Genomic DNA, 23,127 nt, shown 5'->3' with positions numbered 1-23,127 from the left:
GAAAAAGTCAGGCAACATCCACTTGGAGGTGCTGGTTAGGGTTTCGGATCCCTCACTGCCCTAACACAGCTACCAATTATCTTTTGAAAATCAAGTATTGTCTTGTTATTGAGCTCTTGTTGAAACTGGACACCTGAGGGATGGAGGCCTTCTGACTCCCTGTCCTATTTCCATTTTGGGAGATGAGCTTGGACCCAATGACTAGCAAGGTGGGACAATCTCAACAGGCCTCACTAATCAAATCAAAATGGTATATTCGAGGAAGTGGTCAGCCTGTCCCCAGCACAGTCTCAGCTTTACACAAAAAAAGTGGCAGTTGCTCTCTCTTGCCCACCCCACCGCCTGAAGCAGACACTAGTTCAGTGGTGTCTTTTTATTCAAAGTGCTTTTCCTGATGCCTTGGCCTGGTTGGATGATGATGTGGCTAAGCCAAGACCTGATGATGTCCACAGGGCTGCCACAGTTGTAAAACCTCTGTGGTAGCTGCACAGAACTAAAAATGGATGTGATTATTCCACCCACTCAGGAGAACTCAAGTCTGTTACCATTTTTTTTGCTGACTTTGGGGTTGTGGTCAGTGCCCTATCTTACTTGTCTGCCATTTGGACATCTACAGACTGATAAATCAAAGACACATGTTTGGGTGCTATGAATTGTGCTGATTGAATCACCTGAGGCCCATATTTTGCCGAGGCCCCCTGGAATCAAGCTGTTGATTGAGCCTCCATCACTGGAGTGTCGTCATTGCTATCTGGACCCATCCTAGTAGTGAGCCTGGCAACGTGTCCACCATCAAAAGATGGGCACCAAGTAAACAACTCTTAGTTTCTGGTACAGAGGCCTCTACTGCATAGGATTTATTCAGCTGATTGGGCCCAGGACACTTCAGAGGAGGGCTGAAGTCAACACTGCTGGTTGGCTTTATCCTACTACTTGTAGTTCTGTTAAGAGTATTTTTTTTTTTAAAGATTTTCTTTATTTATTTGACAGAGACACAGAGAGGGAACACAAGCAGGGGGAATGGGAGAAGCAGGCTTCCCACTGAACAGGGAACCCGATGCAGGGCTCGATCCCAGGACCCTGGGATCATGATCCGAGCTGAAGGCAGATGCTTAAAGACTGAGCCACCCAGGCACCCCAAGAGTATTCTTAATTAAATATCTTATGAGATCAACTGAACAGATTTGACCCCAGCCTTTGTTCATAATTGGAGGAGCCAACACAGTAGCCTACTAATTGTGAAAATTTGACATAAATCAAGATGGTATAAAAATGAAGAGTGGAAGGACGCCTGGGTGGCTCAGTTGGCTAAGCGTCTGCCTTCAGCTCAGGTCATGATCCCAGGATCCTGGGATCAAGTCCCGCACTGGGCTCCCCGCTCAGCGGGAAGCCTGCTTCTCCCTCTGCCTCTGTCGCTCTCCCTGCTTGTGCTCTCTGTCTCTTTCTCTCTGACAAATAAAGAAAATCTTTAAAAAAAAAAAATGAAGAGTGGATAGTATTGGGAAATAATTCTCCAGGTGTGTCTTGAATTTCTATATGTCTATAAGCAGAGTTACAAGTGTCTTGGTTCCAAACTATCTTTTCAAGAATTTTTATATTGGGAAGAGCTTTAAATGATAGAGTGTCTCCTTCTGGAGCAAAGGCTAAGGGTGCTTAAAATCTTAGAAGATAGAAGACACCATTTGCCTCTAAAGTAAAATGTAGGCATGCTCATAGTCAGGTGTAGTAAACGTGATGTTTACCTCTATAGCCATGAAGAGACATGCTTATCACCCATTACCAAAGGTTCGGGTTCACTATGCTTGGGATTCCTTTCTTGTAATGCAACCCATTGCTTGTGCAAGTGTCACCTTGTCGTTTTTACTTCTCCCTGTGGGAATTGGGGCTTGGGGACCCAGCACAAATCCTGATCCTCTGGCTACTGCTATTGCTGTAATAAGCTTTGTTTCTCACCAAGGAGTCTTGTGCAGCATCTTTGGCAGGCTCACTGGTTAGCTTACAGGTAGGCTAAAATTTCAGCCTCTTCCTCATTCTTCACAATTACTAATTATAAAGATACACCTTTAATCTAAATGGTCTAAGAGAGTTGACATTTATTTTTGTCCATATAAAGCATAAAATAATTGCTTATTATTGACATGGACTTCTTATTCAAGCAGTGATTCAGAGATGTAGGCTCCTTCATTTTTTGTTTATTTGTTTGTTTTTGTTTTTGTCACGTTCAAGTTTGTCATACTCATCTGCATCCAGCTGGCTGCAGGGGAAGGTTGATGGGAATTTGTTTGGAAATAACTCTTAGGGGAGAAATGCAGGCCAGTCCTTTGTCCATGAAGAAGAGAAATGGGTTTGGTGGAAAGTCTCTCCCACAGACAAAAGGTATTTCCAACCAATAGAAACTTCATGTGTACAGACATGAAAGTATGGAAAACATGATTTTGGCATGGCTAAAATCAGAGGATGCATGAAGGAGAGTGTGGTAGAAGATGAGAGGCTTGTCGTGAATCATTTCACATTGGCTGATAGATCTCTCTGAAGGTGACTGCCGGATGTTGAAAGATTTTAAGGCTGGAAAAACAAGATTAGCAAAACTACTTAGGGAAGAAATAGCAACAGACTGGCTGAGGAAAAAAAAAATGACAATTTTAATGAAGCCAGTGACAGAAGAGATTCACTAATAAAATCAACAGGTAATTATTGAACGCAGTCTAAGTGTTAGGCATTGTGCTCGGTGCTGGGTGTATGTCAAACTCAAACCAGTAATAAATGGACCACTTAGATATAAATGGTAAGAGAGAAGGTAAAGCATAGCATGTGGTGAAGTATCTGAGGAGAGGCACGAGGTGGGGGAAGTAAGGAGATCGGTTTTGAATCACTTCTATGTACTTGTACAGCATTTAGGTGAATTTTTTAGTAGGCACTGTTGATGTATAGCTACAGCTCCTTAGAGAAATCAATACAGACATAGTAATGCCTAGAAAAAGACTAGAGATCACCAAAAGAGGGCTCTCACATCATACATATTCAAGTACGTGTTAATTGATTGATTTTATTTGCTATTAACAAGGGGAACTTGTTAACTCTTTGAGCTTACTGAACACATTTTAACTTTCTTCTGATTTCTCAGATACACTGGTAGAGGGAATACACTCCTGCCTAGAAAGACAAAAGAACAGCATTATATACACGAAGAAATCTGAAATAATATCAACTGAGCACATATACTGCTTTTGTTTTGGATGAGAGAGAGTCTGCATTGCGTGATGAAGGTCTCGGTCCTTGGATTCCCCACGGGAAGATTTAGGAGGGGATCAGTGCTGGAATAAAGACCACCAGAAGGAAAGTAGCAAGCACAAAATAGTTTATTAAAGCGGAGGTGTACTCTCAAGGTGGGAGAGTGGGCATGTTCCATGAGGTGGAAGCAGCCCCTAGGTTGTTTATGGATTGGATATTATTGGGTCTCTCTGATCTGGGAGGAGCTGTGAAGTGCATTGGGGTGGTCTCTAATGGAGGCTGCTTCCGGTCATTTGGGGAACTCCTCCCACAGGTTGGAAAGAGGAATTTGGGATCCTACAAGGTTCATACTATGAATCATCATGCCAGCCTTTCTCCATCCCGGAGGGCTGTACCTACATTGCAAATGCAATATAATGTGTGTAGAGATTACCCTGGGGCAGAGGTGGAAGAGGAGAGGGCATGTGCCGCACCTCTTTGGTCTGTCAGCCTTAAGTCTCAGAAACCACGAGGTCAGGATGTGGTGCTCCTGGGCTTTTAATATGTAGCTTATTTGTCACCATCCTTGTCTCCAGTTCATGTCTCTATCATTCCCCTTCAAGGACTTGGGACTCTGCCTCATGGTGTTCCCTCCAGTGCTCATTTCCAGCTTCTACCTAACCCTTTGACTGAAATGGCTGTATTGGTTGGGGGTTCAGACTTTCGTTTTTTTCAGATTGTTAACTTCTGCTAGCTACAGCAATGTTGCAAAAGAGGGTTTTGAGTTCTTCAATTGCATTCAGCATATTGTTATACCTTAAAAAACACTATGTTCCTTGTGGTAGTTAAAACATTGCTGTTTAATAAGGATGTCCTTAGCCATGTATGCTTCAAGCTAATTGCAAGTGCAGTTTCAGGAAACAGTCCACGATAATGAAACAATCCGTGATAAGCTCAAGATTGGCCAGTTTTGTTTTTCGTCTCTGCAGTCTCAGGGCTAGAGGTGACAGCAAAGAAGAGTGAACTTCTCTTAGTTACTCCACTTTCCCCTGCCATCTGTCATTCAGTGCCTGCTTGCAATTATGACCACTGAACTTTGACATGGTTTCTTGCTTGCCATCCGGAACTGAGCTTAAAGCTGAAGAGCTCCATAACCCCATGCTTCCTCTCTCAACTCTACATCCTTCCAGCTGCATGGATTCCAATGCTCAGAAGGAGTAGAAATGAGAATTCTTTTCCTTTGTGGTTAATTTTTGCTTATTGCATTGCCCAATTTCATGGCAATGTAAAGCATTCATAGCAGGGATCATCTGGGTTCTTTTCTTGAGTGAGTTGGCACAGAAAGCCAATAAGATGACATATTGGATATGGACCCTAAAGGGGCCAGGGGGCATTTTTCTGTGTCCTAGAAACAGACTGGGTCCTGCATCCAAACTAGCCACTTCACCAGTGTATGTTGATGATTGCCACAAGGAAAGAGAGGGACAATATACATTGGTTAGCCCACATTCATGATTCCTGTTAAAAGACAAGATGAAAACCACTTTGAAGTACAGGTCCTGCTGATTTTGATTGATTCTATCAGCTATCCATTGAAGAAACTGATGATAGTTACCCTCAGTTAACATGGCTCGGAAATACCAGGAGATCATTCTAATTTTAACTGCAATTTGATGTTTAGAAAGGCTGTTCCTATTTTTCCTGCATTAAACTAATGTCTTTCTAAATATGATGTGTCCATAGTACTTGGTTTAGGGCCAGAAGTTCCAGAGTCCAGACCTGGACCAGATCTGCCATTCCAGATTTGGGCAAAAGATAGAACAGACTGTTACACTGGGCTTAAAGCTAGGTGTTCCCAGTGGAGTTTTGAGGGTTTAGGTCCCAGTGGAGGGGCTCTATCCTTCTGGAAGCTGTGTGTATAGGTGCTGGTTGTGCTGTGTGACACAGAAAATCAACAGCATACGTTTTCCCCTGCCTCAGCATCCTGGGCACATGACAGAAAACCAAAACCACATTCCTCAAGTTCAAGGTATGGAGTGTGGCATCTTTACGACTGTGCTCAGTGCAAGTCTGTTAATACAAAGATACAATTTTATTTTTATTATTTTTTATTTATTTATTTATTTTTTAAAGATTTTATTTATTTATTTGACAGAGAGAGACACAGCAAGAGAAGGAACACAAGCAGGGGGAGTGGGAGAGGGAGAAGCAGGCTTCCCGCGGAGCAGGGAGCCCGATGCGGGGCTCGATCCCAGGACCCTGGGATCATGACCTGAGCTGAAGGCAGATGCTTAACGACTGAGCCACCCAGGCGCCCCTTATTTTTATTTTTTAAGATTTATTTTAGAGAGCTTGAGGAAGAGAGTGAGTGAGCATAAGTGGGAGGGGCAGAGGGAGGGAGATTCCCAAGATTCTGTGCTGAGCGTGGAGCCGGACACGGGGCTTGATCTCATGACCCTGAGATCATGACCTGAGCTGAAACCAACAGTCAGACACTTAACTGACTGAGCCACCCAGGTGCCCCAAAAGATACAATTTTTAAACTAATTGTAACGATGGTAAATTTATCATCATGTGTGCAATTACTTAACAAGTTTGCTTTTTAGATCCTGAGTATGTTACCTTTCCCACAGTTATACTTTAAAAAATCATCTTTTCAATTGTAATCATAATTAGACTGAATGTCATTGAGCTAGAAGGAAAAAATGACTTCATGTTGCCAATGATATAAACTTGATATTTGGATTGTAGCATTGTATCGATTTCTTACCATTTTAGCTTTCTGGGGTGAGAATTTTATTTAACAAAGTGTAATTGTTTGACTTTTCAAAAAAGCAAGTTTGATGTTCTAACAGTTAACGTGTTTTTCTTGCCTTGTATTTTCCATTTCAGGAACCATCCCAGTTATCTGGATTCCCTGAGTATGTTAAAATAGTGGAAGTTGGACCTAGGGATGGATTGCAGAATGAAAAGGTAGTTTGATATTAGTTTTACACAGTTTATTTCAAATGCTAAATCATAATATTAAGATTCTAAAGACTTACCTGGGTTTTATAGATTACATGATTATGTTCTCAATTGCTTTTGAATTTATGCATCTTAAATACAATTTGCTTTTGTTAGGAAGTAATTTTCTATTTATGTTTCAATAGACTCTATACAAATTACTTATAAAATAATTTTAATGCTTTCATAGGTTATAGTTCCTACAGATATAAAAATTGAATTTATCAATCAACTTTCCCAAACTGGCTTGTCTGTAATAGAAGTGACCAGCTTTGTGTCTTCCAGATGGGTACCACAGGTATGTAAATCTGTAATTCCTTAACTGAATCTTTAATTAAACTTTTCCAAGATTTAGCAAATATGTGTGATATAAATTGTGATATTAACCTGACATTATTACTGATTTGCTATAATTTTACAAAATATTAGCCCATGCACTGAGACATGATTAAAGAAAAACCCCTATCATGAAACATTTTCTAAAAAATTATTTGGAACTCTATCCTAAGCCTACCTGACTGTATGTTTCAATATAATGAGTAGATAAGGCACTTAAATAGCAATTTAGGAGCCTGCCATCCACTTACTATTTTACTGACCTCGTGAATAATCTGAATACCTTCAGATGCTTCAGTTTTTTTGTCTGTTAGAATGGAGAGGGAACAGGGGAGGGGCTGAGGGAGAGAGAATCTTAAACAGGATCCACACTCAGCATGGGGCCAACACAGGGCTTGATCTCATGACCCTGAGATCACGACCTCAGCCAAAATCAAGAGTCGGTTTCTTAGTCAACTGACCCACCCAGGCACCCTACTCTTTGCCTTTTTTTTTTTTTTTTTTAGCACTTAGATTTGCTAGAGAAATCTATCTGCCTATCATACACAAGGTAAAGGGAGCTGTCTAGAATCTTCTCTTTTTAAAAGGATTATTTATTTTAGAGAGAGGGAGAAAGAGAGAGCATGAGTGGGAGGGGCAGAGGCAGAGGGAGAGCAGACTCCATGCTAAGTATGGAGCCAGACTCGGGGCTTGATCTCAAGACCCTGAGATCATGACCTGAGCCAAAACCAAGAGTCGGATGCTTAACCAGCTGCACCACCCAGGTACCCCTAGAATCTTCTCTTAAAAGAGGATAGAGCTTTACCTAGAGTTGACAGGCAGGTGGCAGCAATCATCACTTCCGAGACTTGGCTCTGGTCTGAAACGTGATTAGTGATTAGTAACCATTAAGTCCCTTTTCCTTCACTATCTAATACATGTTCTCATTCCTTGGATCCTTCTATCTCTCGCAAGCACTTAACTTCACTGATTACTTTCTCATCCCATTCCTTTGGTGCTGTTATTCTCAATAATCCTCCTTCATTTACACTCCCATTTGCTCTTTTTTCTGTCATTTCATTACAAGTTTAAGGTTCCCCTAACATTCTGCCTTCAGTCATTTTCTCTGTGCTCTCTCCTTTGCCTATTCTTCCAACGTCAACAGTCACCTTAAAAGGATGACATATCTGTACTTCTGGTCCTGGCTTCTCTGATAAGCTTCAGCTGGATGTGCCACCAGTGTACCTCAAGCTCAGGTGGGTCAAAATCAAACTCCTTTCTGACCACCCTGCTTTATATAAATAGCTCATCAGTTCTCTTTGGAGTCCTGGACTTCAGTACTCAAAGATCTCTCTTCCATATCTAGTCAGTTACTGACACAAAAATTATTTTTCCTCAGCATAGCCTACATATGTATTTTCTTTTCAGTCCTATTGGTAACATTAGTAATGCACACCCTTATTAGCCAATTATTGTGGTAGTCACTTAAATGATATTCATAAGCACTATTTCTCCTTTCCTTTTATATTTTGCCTGTTGCTTCTAAAATCTCCCAGAAATAACAGCCTTTTAAGTTCTTTATGTTTTTTTTAAAGATTTTATTTATTTGAGAGAGAGTGAGAGAGCAGGGGCAAGTGGGAGGAGGTGCAAAGGTAGAGGGAGAAGCAGATTCCCTGCTGAGCACAGAGCCCGACATGGGTCTTGATCCCAGGACCTTGAGGTCATGTCCTGAGCCAAAGTCAACACTTAGCTGACTGAGCCACCCAGGTGCCCCTCTAAGTTCTTCAGAGATTACCTTCTCCCCATTAAGAGAGTCTGGAAACTAGTCTGGTAGTCCAGGTCCTCTATACTTTAGCCCCTTCTTTCATTTCCAGCCTTAACTCTATTTCTCTACTTCATTTTGCTGAAGGTTCTGCCAAACCAAACTTCTTCTTGTTCCCTAATTACAAGTCCTGACTCTGTATCTAGATAGCACCTTACGTGTCCTTGCTTATGTAGATCTCAATTTCTGCATTGCTCTGCAGTTACAATAGAATGATGTAAAAATTCTTAAAACAGTGAAGCCTTTTAATTGTAAGACCTGGGGAGCAACGGAAGCCACAATAGAATTAACAGTAATACATCACTTTTCACAGGGGCAGTTTTCAAATATCAGGGTTACTTTTATTTTTCCCAAAACAAAAATGTAACTTTCCTTCATCCCAGTTGTCACTGTTTATAATCATATATTTTTTGGTAAACATTTTTAAAATTACCTGTTTCCTAGACTATAAGAGTTATGGAAGGAGTGACCATGTTGGTCTTGTTCATCACTGTACCCCCTTGCTTAGTGCCTAGTAAGTAGGTGCTGAATAAGTAATTGTGAAATGAATAATGAAGCAATCAGCCTGAAACAATAATAATGCATACTTTCAACTTTTTGGTATGGACAACTGACTCTTAACTTTTGTTCATGTATTTGGTCCTGTGTAATGAAGGCCACAAATCTTTTCCTTAGGAAGGCACAGATAGCTTTATGAGACTAGACATACTTCCTTGACATTGCCATTTTGCAAAATGGTTAGCCATTGTTATTTTATGAGCTGTCATTAATTTTAAAAGAATGTGAGACCCTTTTACCATATTTAAGTCTTCATGAAATTGCCTTTGTTTGATTCAGTTAGTGCTCGTTTCACACATTCGATTATTGTTGGAGAGAAACTGGAAAGGCAGGTATAACTTGAGGGTAATGTCAGGAAAAAGGAGAGGTCTTGGTCATATTAATTGATGATCAATCAAACTTTTATTTCAGATAATATATTTTACTAGGTCCTCTTCAAGACATTACTTTCCCATGGTTTTATAAAGCTGCCTACAAAATATTCTTCTTTGCTAAAATTATGCCCATTGTCATATTCTATTATTACACAATATTAGAAAATCTTCGAGAGATTATTCTTGAAACTCATCTAGGACACATCCGGTGACATTTAGAAAGAAGAGGCTAGAACCCTTCCTGGAGGGCCATATTTCTTGTTTAGCTAGTTCAAAGATCCGATGGTCCAAGCAAAAGGGAAGGCAGTCCCTCTGTATACAGTAATAGAAAAATGTTTTCTGGTCTCACATTAAGTAGGTATGTGATGGGACCATAAAATAAGATGATTTATTCTGGGCTTGGTCTGGAGGTGAATTCAGGACTTCAACAATTGAGATTTAATGAACACTTCCTAGGCTCGAAGTGTTATTGAATACATGATGGAATTCCCCTTGTAGCTCTTGGGGACAGCTATGGTGAGGAGGAAGTACCTCTGGTACTGTGTTTCTGTCTACATTCTGCCCTGAGCTTGAGTCCGTGACTTTCTTTGAGCCTGGGAAGTCCTAGCAGTGCTGCCTAGAGCATGGGAGTGTTCAGGACAATAAGGCCCATGAATGGATCTCTGCACGTGAATGCCCAGAGTCCAGAGCACCTGGTTGCTGACCAGTGCTCCATAGTGTTACCTGAGGGAATGCCTGACTAGCAGATGGACTGACTGACGGGACTCCACACAAGTTACCTTCCTTCTTTTTGATAAAAAAACTTTTTCTTAAAGATTAAAGTGTGTTTAGTTTAAATATTGGATCAGGTAGGCCCAATTTGAATAATTGAAGATACTCATCCTTCAAATACTAAAGATACATTACATATTTCACTTTTAATTTTCATGTGGTTACATGCATTCCAAACCAAAAAAAAAACGTTTTAAATAAATCACAAATCCAGGGGTGCCTGGGTGACTCAGTTAAACATCTGCCTTTGGCTCAGGTCATGATCCCAGGGTCTTGGGACCAAGCCCTCTTCCTCTCCCGCCCCCTCCCCCGCACTTGCACACGCACTAGTGCTCTCTCTCTGTCAAATAATTAAATAAAATCTTAGAACTAAAAATCACAAATCTGTTAAAAAAAAAAAAAAGGGGGTAGTGTGATTTAGGCAGTGTACCTAAATCAAAGGTATTATCAGATTGATTCTTCCAGAGTTATACCAGTCACTAACTACATAACATATCAAGGGATTTTCAAAGGGCAATATTGAGTATTGAGAATATCCCATTTTTGCAGTTTGATTTTTCCATAGTTGTGTTTGGGTTTTAGATTTCACTGAACTTGCCTGAGTAGAGCAGTTTTTATTGTGGTTGGAGGTCATCTCATCATGTAATTCTGCTGATTTCGTTGTCTTTATGCTAACAAAAAAAGGCATTAAATTAGCAGAACTAATTCATAATGTTATTTTTTCTTTTGAAAATTTATATCCTAATCATTCATTTTTGAAGAAAATGTCATGACATCAGACTCCTCTAACTTATAGCAAGGTCTGAGATGTGACAGAACAATTTTAGTCCAACAGCTTACGTGTAATTATCTGAAGTAATTTCCACTTCTAAAGACAACGAATGTGGCTCTAAATCGGTCTTCCATTAATTCTCTGCATTTTCTTCTATTTCTTTCCCTTAAACGTAGGTCATGGGAATAGTCCTCTAGTTTATGTTTAGATTGCTGCTTGTTCGCTTATTCTTTTTTTAGCATTTTAAAGCATTTTTACATTTGCCTCCCACTGTTTTGTTTGGCAGCAGTTTTCTAAAGCAGCTAGAAGAAAAGTTCCACAGTAGCAGGGTGCCATATAAAACAGGATCCCACACCTATAATCGAAATGGCCAAAGATGATAAAATACCTGCCATTAAAAAAAAAAAAAATGTTCTTTACAACTTATCTGGAAAAAAGTTTTCCTAAGAGTGACATGTAACATAAGAACATTTGAAATGAATCCAGATAGCTCCTCACTTTCTATGGAATGAACAATAACAGCAGAAAGAAAACATGTTTATAAAAAAAAAGATAGGCTTACTGCAATTTTGGAATGTGGCTCTTAGTAGTAAGTAAGTTATTTATTTATTTATTTATTTATTTATTTATTCATTCATTCATTCATTCATTTATTTATTTATTTATTATTTTAATCGCCATACATTACATCGTTAGTTTTTGAGGAGTAAGCTATTTAAATCATTATACATACAATAGTTTCCAAAAGTGAACAAGTCCTTTACATTCATAGTATTTAGCAATTTGGTTTTAAATACCTTCATTCACATGAGTGATTCAAGTGAACATCATTTACAGAAAAATAAGACTACAGGGGTGCCTGGGTGGCTCAGTGGGTTAAGTATCTGCCTTTGGTTTAGGTCATGATCCCAGGGTCCTGGGATTGAGCCCCAAGTCAGGCTCCCTGCTCAGAGTAGAGTCTCTGCTTCTCTCTCTCTCTCTCTCCCTCTGCCCCTCCCCCTGCTCATGCTCTTTCTCTCTTGCTGATTCTCCCTCTCAAATAAATAAAATCTTAAAAAAAAATTACGTTAAATGCATACAACACTGTTACATAGGTCATATGCAAAATCTCAGCAAATGCCCCCTCTTAATTTTTAACTCCCTCTTAAATTTTTAAAGGATGGGTCCCACGTCGTGATGTAGAAATAGATTTTCTCTGTAAAAGTAGAAAGAAATACACTTAAAAGAGTAACAATTACGGGCGCCTGGGTGGCTCAGTTGGTTAAGCGACTGCCTTCGGCTCAGGTCATGATCCCAGAGTCCTGGGATCGAGTCCCACATCGGGCTCCCGGCTCGGCGGGGAGCCTGCTTCTCCCTCTGACCCTATCCCCTCTCATGCTGTTTCTCTCTCTCTCTCTCAAATAAATAAATAAAATCTTTAAAAAAAAAAAAAGACTAACAATTACTTACAAATCAGTTGAACAGTTAAAAATATGGCCAAAGAACAATGTGAGCAAGGAATGGGTGAACTTTTCCCTGCCCTCCTTTTGTCTGTGATAGAATTTTTTATTAGAATGAAAACAGTTACTGGATTGAAGTTTCAGATTCAGGTTTACATTGATGAGATGTGGGAGGTTGTAGCTTCTGCTTCTGAGTATCCCCCTGCTTCTCTTTCTGGCTCTGCTCTTGTTGAAAGGATGGATGTGTGGAGAAGAAGCAAGGAAAAGGGTAATTTAGCATAGATGTTGAGTGTGTTAGTGTGTGCATGTGTGTGTGAGAGAAAGAGATGTTGAGAGAGCATGTGCATACACACAGAGCCCCCACATTATTCTGCTTCTGAGGCACAGTTAACTGACAGGGTAATCATCATCTGGGAAGTGTTCCAGTGCAAGTCTCATTCATTACACCCCAGATGAGTTGGCCTCTGCCATCTCCCCAAAGAGGATGCAGAAGAGATTTACCAAGACCACAGCCCATTTCATGACTACAGGAGTCCTTTTACCCAGCTAGTTCAGGGAGGAGGAGCTGAAGGAGGAGCAGAATTTAACCCTGATTCTCTTCACCGGACATTGCCTTAGTGTGCTCAATTCTTTGTTTAGGACACTCTTTTCTGCTACACACTAAGATTGTCTTTCATTTAATTGCTGTCCTACTCCATGGCTTTAGGTCTCCATTTCCTTTTTATTATCTCATGAATTGGCAGTCCAGGTGCACACACTGGTGCTGCTTCCTTATAAAATAGGCTTATATTAAAGAAGTTTTTTGTTTTTGTTTTGAGAGAGAAAGAGAGCTTGAACACACACACAGGGGTGAGGGGGTTACAGAAGGAGAGAGAATCCTAAGCGGGCTCCACCCTTAGCCTGAATCCTCTCACAGGGCTCATTCCCACAACCCTGAGATCCCAACCCCAGCTGAAATCAGGAGTCCCACAGCTAACCTACTGTGCCACCCAAGTACCCCAAAAGAAGTTTAAGGGTCTTTTTTTTTTAGCAATAGTTTCTAACTGTAGTAGGCTTTTTTCCCCCTCCAACTTGAGCATGTTGAATTTCTTACATGTCAAAAATAATTGCTCAATATTCAATATTTAATCTCAGAGAAAGATAGATACAAAGTTCTTTAGTAAATGAGCTCTGATAGTTAATCAAAGTAGATGGGGATAAAATTGTGCTATGAAAGCTATATCCACATAGAAAAATTGCATTAGCTCTTCAAGAAAATAAAAAACAAGCATGTAATATTTTCTACCTCATTTTTTCCCAGCATTTAACGGCATAAAGCACAGCCTCTTCAGATTGCTTCAGTATGTCCAATGTTGTTCCATTGATTGTGTAACATGTGGCAAATACTCTATATGTGTGTGCACACGTGTATTCATTCACATATATGAAACTGCCACATGCCCCAAAAGCTAGTAAAATGAATGCTGGTCCCTTTTGATTATCTGCATAACAAATAATCCCCAAATTCCATCTCCTGAGACAGTAACAACCATTGTTTTTGCTTATGGTTTCTATCAAGAATTTTGACATGGCTCAGTTGGGCACCTCTGGCTAGAGGTTTTCCACAGATGGTGGTCAGAGCTGCAACAGCAGGGACTGGGAGGCCGGGGCAGCTGGGAGCTGGCTGGACACCTCTTTCTCCATGTGTTCTTAGAACCGCTCTATGTGGTCTCTCTGTATAGGCTAGTTTGGATTTCTTTACATCATGGCAGAGCCTAAGACATCTAAAATGGTGGTGTAGAATTGCGAAGGTGAGTGCTCCAAGAGACAGGCAATGTGGTGAGCCTTTTATAACCGAGTCTTACAAATTTTGTAGCATTACTTTTCTATAGTACTCTCAGTTAAGACTGATGAATTTTGTATTGAATTCGGCTTACAGTATGTAGTAAGAAATGCATTTCTTAGTAACCCCAAAACAGTTGGACTTTTCTCCAAGCCCTCAGGTTGCAGGTTTCCTGAGCTTTAGTGATATTACATCTACTGTTTATTTATTTATTTTTAAAAGATTATTTATTTATTTATTTATTTATTTATTTATTTATTTATTTGAGAGTGAGCAGGAGAGAAACAGCATGAGAGGGGAGAGGGTCAGACGGAGAAGCAGGCTCCCCGCTGAGCCGGGAGCCTGATGTGGGACTTGATCCCAGGACCCTGGGATCATGACCTGAGCTGAAGGCTTAACCAACTGAGCCACCCAGGCGCCCCACATCTACTGTTTAGATATAATAACCTATTCATTTTCTAATGATATGGTAGAAAATCTGGGACCTGACTCTTACTCATTTATGATGTGATTTGGCAAAGTATTTTTTTAATCTATGGCTTAGATCCTTTCCATTTATTCATTTGCCCATTCATTGCTTTTATTGTGTCTATTAAAAACCACATCAAGTTCTTCACTGACGTCAAAAATTGAATAATGTGTATTTGCTAACAATAACCATAATATTGACACAATAAGGCAACTGTAAAATTAAAATGGATTATGGGAATTAAATCACTAAAAACAATGAAAACTTAGAGGTTTTCAAATCGAATGAATATCTGTAAATTAGTTATAATAAGATAGAACCTGATAAACTGAACACACTAAGCAATTTGCCATTGGTCACTCTGTCCAACCTTTTAAAGTTCTGCGTTCTGTACTGTTGATAAAATAGAGATCTCCGGATCCATATGATGGCCAAATCATTGTATTTGATCATAGAACTTTCACAGTGATGGCATTGCTTGTCACAGTAGTAAGACCATTTTACTATAGCCCTTACTGATAGTCTCCCTCAAACAACCCAGGCTTACCCTCTTCTTGTCCGTGTGACTATCCACTGTGGGCAGAGGTAGCTTATAGAAAGAAGTGTAAGTAGAGAAGGGAAACTCCATTTAGTCAGTATGGAATGAGTACAATTAGATACAGTATTTTAAAAATGACTTCTTCCATGCATGGAAAATAACAATGTTGACAGTGTTATTATCAAACACAAAGTCATGATATATGAGAGGCAACACAGTTGAATGGAAAGAAAATTATGTACTGGGAGCTTTGAGACTTCTTGCCCCTACTTCTGAGTGATGTTAGGAACATGATTGTTTTGACACGGGAAGACCAGGAGGGTGGTCACAAAGGCATTGACCTGAACAAAGAATAACTAATGTGTATTTGTTTTGTTTATCTTAGGAAACTGGGAAGTGTTATTGAATAAAATGACTGGTTTCTCTGTCTGAAACATTGGTCTTCCGGTCTATAACCCACAAATCCATTGGGTAGATTAGCTTTATTTTATAATTTAAAAATGAATATTTGTAGACCTTAATGGATTATGATTAAAATGTCCTTCCTGCACTTGTATAAGAGTAGGGGTCATATGTTACTTGATTTGGTCACTCTTGAAAACATGTGCATGCTATCCAATACCGGGCAGTACAAAAGTCCTTAGAACACAAAGGTAATGTTGAATAAAGAAGAACAGGAAATTATACACCAGACCAAATTAGTTTTAAGGCTTCTGGACTTAAGTTTTTTAAGTGTGATGTCAGATCATTTTAGTAGTGTAGCCAAAACAGGGTATTGGGTGGGGGGAGAAAACTAGATGTTCAATTTTCCAGAGATTTCCTGTGTTTATTATTATAAGACTGTGATTTATTAAAACTGTCTTACTTCTTCAAGCAGACCAAGATTTCCTGTGTGCTACTGAGGCTAAGATATATGGGGTTTGTGCAGAGTCTGTGAATGAGACAAGGTTATAGTACCCAGCCTACAATGCTATTCATAGCTGGGTAGAGCATTTCCACCCAGAATTGTCAGGAAGAGCTCTAGTCTCATTTTTTCTCATTACTGAAATTACAAATGTATTACATTTAAGAGGAGTTACTGCTCAAATTGAGTTTTGAGTTATAGTGTCTGAAACCACATTATTTACATTTTTATAGTAATCGATCGCATGTGTTGAAGAAATTGTGCATTCTGTACCCGTCTTTCCTCCTACACTCCTGCATATGGAAAGTAATACCATCAGTTACATCTCATCTAGCTAGTAGACGGTAGGCAAACGCCTTCTGACATTGCTTGCTTATTTTGAACTTATGTGAATGTTGTTCTGGGTGATGGTGGAGGTGTTGGGGCAAACAAAAACAAAAACAAAATCCTTCAAAAATATTTTTAAAAAATGATTCAGCAGACTGTATTAGCAAGCAGGGGAAAATGAGGGTTATAAGTCCATGAGTTTAAGTCTATTTCCTGGCAGAATTTGCAATGGTTTATTAAGCAGAGAATTTATAAACATAGATAGACTCAGAGATATTATGGATATACCAAGAATAAGACATTCCAGACTGATCTCATTACTTTCTTGATAGTTTTTTTCCGCTTGAAGTGGGAAGGAAAGAGAATGCAGTAAGACACCATGAGTATGTATTTCATGAAGATCCTTAACTATCTTGACATTGTTAAGAGCATAGTAAGACATTTCACCAAGGTTGGTAATTTCCAAACTTTTATTTATTTTTTAATCCATGGAATTTTTTTCACTCTAGTTAAAACATAGTTAGGACCTCAATATGTGCTACAGACAGGAAAACTATGTTGAAATGTTCGTATAGATTCCCTCCCAAGAGGGGCCCTAGCAATGTACTCACCTGGACATATATTTCAGTGAAAGTTACAAAAGTTAGATATTTTTGTATTTTTCTTAAAGAAGCTTCCTCTCTATATTTCAGTCATTTTAGATCCATATAATCTGTATTTGCCTCTGAATAAAAATAAAATGAATCTCCTTTATTGAAGTGGGAGCCTCAGATACACTGATTGGTCTTCCCTTGAGCAGAAGCCAGCAGCAGGCTTTGTGATTGAATCTGCTGTGATTCTGTCTTGTGGATGGCTAACATCTCCTGAGAAGTTTTGGGACTAGAGATACCTGTGTCTTACAGCAGAACAGAATCGGAATCTGTACAGATGGGTCCAAGAAATCTGTATATTTTAAAGTACCTCAAGTAGTTCTGATGATGAATCTAGTTTGGGAGGCACTGGTTTAGATCATTAAACCATCTGTCCCCACCAAAATTGTTTAACTTGAGGGTGGGATCTTTCTAGGAGTTTTCCCTTGATTTTGTGACACATGAAATCTTTAGCAATGACTAAGATAAAAGATAAAGACAATAGAAGATATAGGGGTTATATTTATCAAAGAGGTATTAGAGAATGTGCTTTACAGTCAGGTAGACTTGGGTCCCATCCCAGCTCTCCCAGTCACTAGCTGGGTCATCTTCCTCATCCTTAATATCTCTAGTTATCTTCTGCAAAAATTGTTGCTCTCACTGGATTGTTAAAAACATTTAAATAGATATTCAAATAAGGAATTCAACACACATAGGTCTAACATACAGACTGGCATAAAGTAAATGTTTGTTTTTATCATTATCACCATCATTGCTAACAGTAAAATCTTATAAGAATTAGTAGAGAAAAGAATCATGATTCAAGATGAGTTGAATTCAAAATAGAATAAACAACAAGGAAGAGAAATTTCAGTTCATTTAAACAACCATTTATTAAATGCCTTTTATGCAAAGTCTTCAAGGAGCTAATAATTTAGTCAGGGAGAGAAACATATAAAACAATAAATCATACAAAATGTGATGAGAGCAATTTTATACACACATAGCTATGGAGATAATAGAAACATGTGAATCAAGCTGATTGTTGAGAATATCTTAGGAGTTTTTGAGCTGAATATTGGATGAAATAAATGAACTCGATGAAAAAAATGATTTTCAGGCAGATGGTACATGCAAAGGATCAGAGAGGCAAAGCAGCTTGACATTTTGCTATGGCTAGAGGAAATTTGGGAGCACTTCAAGAATTACATGAACTATTAAGGAAAAATAGGATTCTGGAGTTCTCAAAACTTTCAAGGGCTTAGTTGCAAACTATTCTGAAATACTGGGGAGAGGAGAACAGGGTTCCAGCCAAGGAATGACTAACTGTGATATAATTCTGTCCTCAGCTATTGTGGTCATGGGGGTCTGATCTAAGGTGACACCAGTTTTCTGGAGTCGAATAAGTTGGGGTGGTGTGACCTAACCACAGCACTCTGGACAGTGGTGATGCTCACAGAAAGCAAAAGAAAAATCTTATTCCATTGGGTCTATGTGAGTTGAAGGAGAAACTTACTCTAAAATTTTGATTCTTCACTCCAGGATGGAGGTTCAGACTCCTCTAGACTCTTCATATAAATCAACCAAGGAACTTCTCCAACATGCACATTTACAGTTTATGCTCTCAGAAATTTTGATTCATTGGGGCTGCCGTGAAATATAGAAATAGGCATTTTATAAACCATCCCAGATAATTCTGACCCAGGCGGTCTTCAGACATTGGTGTTTGAGAAGCAATTCTCAAAGTACACTGGACCTTGCAGTAAGGCCATGCCCATATTCCTGCTGGTGGGAATGCGTTTTCTAGGAGATTTCCAGGCATGGTTTTCAGTAAGTCTTTGTCTACATAGAGCATAGCTAACAAGAGGAAGGGTCTTAATTCTTTCAGTTGGATGTAATTAAGATAAAATTGTGGGTCCCACAGGATCATGGGTTGGCAATGACTTGCATATATACATTCAGAATGTCAAAATAATTAAGTCCTTCCAGTCTTCACTTGTGCATCATATGGAAGATTAAAAGGGACCTAATTTGTATCCTACTGTGGGAGTTTGAAAATTCACTTTCCTTACCTCTCCAAATGTCCTATACCCCACATATGTTTTAGAGTCTCTTGTTCTCTCAATGAGTCTTTCTCTTTATGCTTCTTAGGTTCTGTATATCTCTGTTTAGTCCCCTGATTCCATATCACAGTGGGTGCCGGCTTGCACCAACAAAGATAAAGTATATGGGTTGGGGTCAGGGAGGCACCCATGATGACAATGACAAAGATTCCTTTGAATGATGGTGGGGTCAATGTTCTGACCCAATTTTTACTCTGTTTAGGATCTTTTTTCATTTCCATCAAACTTATCAATGTTAATCATACTACCCAAAGAACACATCGTGTTATAGTCTATTCCCCTTCTTCTCCTCTTGGTAACTTTACTTCCTATTTGATGCTTCTGAAATGCTGTCAAGTTTTAACCTTGTTGCCTCTGTCAAGGTCCCTTATCACAAACATTTGAACTAGGGAATATGTAGTTTTCCAATGAACAAACATTAGGTTATGTATGGCTCAATTGCCTTCCTCTTCAAGGATTGTGTTTTTGGTAAGGTGCAAAGTATGATCTGGAACCTGAGGTCATTTAGTTTTGAGAGTAGTTGGCCAGCACATAGGTCTCATAACTCTAAATGGAGTAAGTTGTTATGCTGTTGCTAACCGGTAGTATCTGGACCATTCAGGGCTATCTTTCTCATTCTGAGATCTGGGAATCACTAGGGGACACAGGCTAACCACTTATAGGGAACTTCTGAATTTGAAGGTATCAATTGGAGGACCCTCATTAAGAAAAAAGTGTGTGTAATGTCAAGTATAAAATTAGGTAGTAAAATTAATAATTTTGAATGAGCAAAAAACCTCATGAAATTGTAGTTTTAAAAGTTATCAAGTATCCAAGTTACCTTGAAATTAAGGAAAAGTATTTTAAAAATTAAGTGTCTGAGGTTACATCATAATACTTTTTTTTAATGGGAAGGAAATGTAACATGAGACCTACCCTCTTAAATTTTTCAGGGTACTTTACAGTATTTCTAAATATAGGCAGAATATTGTACAACACATTCAGAAGTTAACCATCTTGCATAACTAAAACTTTACCCATTGGATAACAACTCCCCATTTCTCCTTTTCCCTCAGCCCCTCACAATCACCATTGTACTCTCTGCTTCTATGTGTTTGACTATATTATAGATACCTCATATAGGTGGAATTATGCAGTATTTATCATTCTATAATTGGCTTATTTCATTTAGTGTAATGTACTCAAGGTTCATCTGTGTTGTTGCATTTGGCAAAATTTACTTTTTTTGATATTTTGTTGTCAGTTTATACCACATTTTCTTATCCATTCATTCATTCATGGAGATTTAGATTATTTCCACATCTTGGATATTGTAAATGATGCTGCTCTGACTTGGGAATGCCGATATCTGTTCAAGATTTTGATTTTAATTCTTATAGATAAATACCTAGAAGTAGTATTGCTGGAACATACAGTATTTCTATTTTTAATTTTTTTGTGGCACTTTCACACTGTTTTCCCTAGTGGGTGTGCCATTTTACATTTTCACTGACAGTGTACGAGAGTTCCATTTTCTCCACATACTTCCTTGCCAACACTTGTTATCTTCTGTGTTTTTCATATTAACCATGCTAACATGTGTAAAGTAATGATCTTATTGTGGTTTTGATTTGTGTTTCCTGATGACTAGCGATATTGAGCATGTGTATATCTGTTGGCCATTTGTATGTCTTCTTTGGAAATATATCTATTCAAATTCTTTGCCCATTTTTTAATTGGGTTGTTATTTTTGCTATAAGGGTGGCAGCATGCCTTCTATATTTTGGATATTATCCTCTTATATGTGGTTTGCAAATATTTTCTCTCAATTTGTAGGTTGCCTTTCCACTCTCCTGTTTGCTGTGCAGAGCTTTTTAGTTTTGTGTAGTCCCACTTGTCTGTTTTTGCTTTTGTTGGTTATCCTTTTGATGTCCTATATGAAAAGTCATTGCCAAGATTAGTGCTGTAAAGCGCTTTTTTTTTTTTAATTTCCTAAGAGTTTTATGGTTCTAGTTCTTAAATTTTAGTCCATTTTGGGTTCATTCTTATGTATGGTGTAAGATCAGGATCCAATTTCATTCTTTTACATGTTGGTATCTAGTTTTTCCAGCACCATTTATTGAAGAGATTGTCTTTTCCCCATTGTGTATTTTTGGCATCCTTGTCAAAGAGCAATTGAAGGTACATGCATCAGTTTGTTTTTGGGCTCTCTATTCTTTTCCATTGGTTTATATGTCTGCCATGTTGTTTTTGTTACTGTAGCTTTGAAATATATTTTGAAATCAGGAAGTGTAATATATCCAGCTTTATTCTTCTTTCTCAAGATTAATTTGGCTATTTGGGTTTCTTTGTGGTTTCATATAAATGTTAGGATATTTTTTTTTTTTTACTTTGGTAAAAAAATGGCATTGAGATTTTGATAGGGATTGCATTTTTAATTTATAGATTACTTTGTGTAGTGTGGACATTTTCACAGCACTAAATCTTGGAATCCATGAACATGGGATGTCTTTCTGTTTGTTTCTAGCTTCTTTAATTTCTTTCATCAATGTTTTATAGTTTTTGTGTATAGTTCTTCCACCTCCTTGGTTAACTTAGTTCCTAAGTACTTTATTCTTTTTGATATTATTGTATATGAGATTGTCTTAATTTCCTCTTTGGATGGTTTGTTAGTGTATAGAAATGAAACTGATTTTTAAATGATTTTTTAAAATTCAATTTAGTTAAAATATAGTGTACTATTAGTTTCAGAGGTAGAACTTAGTGATCCATCAGTTGCATATAACACCCAGTGCTCATGCCATCAAGTGCCCTCCTTAATGCCCATCAGCCAATTACCCCATCCCCCAACCAACCTCCCCTCCAGCAACCCTCAGTTTGTTTCCTGTAGTTAAGAGTCTCTTATGGTTTACCTCCATCTCTGTTTTTATCTTATTTTTCCTTCCCTTCCTCTGTGTTCATTTTTTTTTCTTAAATTCCACATAGGAGTGAAATCATATGGTATTTGTCTTTCTCTCACTTATTTTGCTTAGCATAATACCCTCTAGTTCCATCCACGTTGTGGCAAATGGCAAGATTTCATTCTTTTTGATGGCTGAGTACTATTCCGTGTGTGTGTGTGTACACCACATCTTTTTTATCCATTCATCTGTCAGTGGACATCTGGGCTCTTGCCATAGTTTGGCTATTGTGGACATTGCTGCTACAAACATTGGGGTGAATGTGCCCCTTTGAATCACTGTATCCTTTGGATAAATACCTAGTAGTGCAGTTGCTGGGTTGTAGGGTATTTCTATTTTTAACTTCTTTAGGAACCTCCATATTGTTTTCCAGAGTGGCTGTACCAGTTTGCATTCCCACCAACATTGTAAGAGGGTTCCCCTTTCTCCACATCCTCACCAACATCTGCTGTTTCCTAACCTGTTAATTTTAGCCATTCTGACTGGTGTGAGGTGGTATCTCATTGTGGTTTTGATTTGAGTTTCCCTGATGCTGAGTGATGTTGAGCATTTTTTCATATGTCTGTTGGCCATTTGTATGTCTTCTTTTGGAGAAATGACTGTTCATGTTTTCTCCCCATTTCTTGACCTGATTATTTCTTTTTGTGGGTGTTGAGTTTGATAAGTTCTTTATAGATTTTGGATACTAGCCCTTTATCTGAAAAATCATTTGCAAATATCTTCTTCCATTCTGCATGTTGCCTTTTATTTTTGTTGACTCTTTCTTTTGCTGTGCAAAAACTTTTTATCCTGATAAAGTCCCAATAGTTCATTTTTGCTTTTGTTTTCATTGCCTTTGGAGATGTGTCTAGCAAGAAGTTGCTGTGGCCAAGGTCAAAGAGGTTGCTGCCTGTGTTCTCCTCTAGGATTTTGATGGACTCCTGTCTCACATTTAGGTCTTTCATCCATTTTGAGTTTATTTTTGTGTGTGGTGTAAGAAAGTGGTCCAGTTTCATTCTTCTGCATGTGGCTGTCCAATTTTCCCAACACTATTTGTTGAAGAGACTGTCATTTTTCCATTGGATAGTCTTTCCTGCTTTGTTGAAGATTAATTGACCATAGAGTTGAGG

The 23,127-nt window shown here is 38.6% G+C and overlaps 1 protein-coding gene across 1 annotated transcript in view; it reads left to right on the top strand.

Moving 5' to 3' along the window:
* The window catches only part of HMGCLL1 (3-hydroxy-3-methylglutaryl-CoA lyase like 1), a 181,098-nt gene that overhangs the window by 43,320 nt on the left and 114,651 nt on the right, over positions 1–23,127 (top strand). The window contains exons 2-3 of the mRNA XM_045867038.3: positions 6,103–6,183; positions 6,407–6,514. Of these exons, the coding sequence (XP_045722994.1) occupies positions 6,103–6,183; positions 6,407–6,514 (189 nt within the window). The remainder of the gene's footprint in view (positions 1–6,102; positions 6,184–6,406; positions 6,515–23,127) is intronic.

This window comes from Mirounga angustirostris, unplaced genomic scaffold, assembly GCF_029215605.1.
Source record: "Mirounga angustirostris isolate CCGP_5_RB_7025 unplaced genomic scaffold, mMirAng1.0.hap1 SCAF_8, whole genome shotgun sequence".
NCBI classification, from domain to species: domain Eukaryota; kingdom Metazoa; phylum Chordata; class Mammalia; order Carnivora; family Phocidae; genus Mirounga; species Mirounga angustirostris.
Note: the sequence above shows the minus strand (reverse complement) of the source record. Positions and strands in the feature narration are given on the sequence as shown.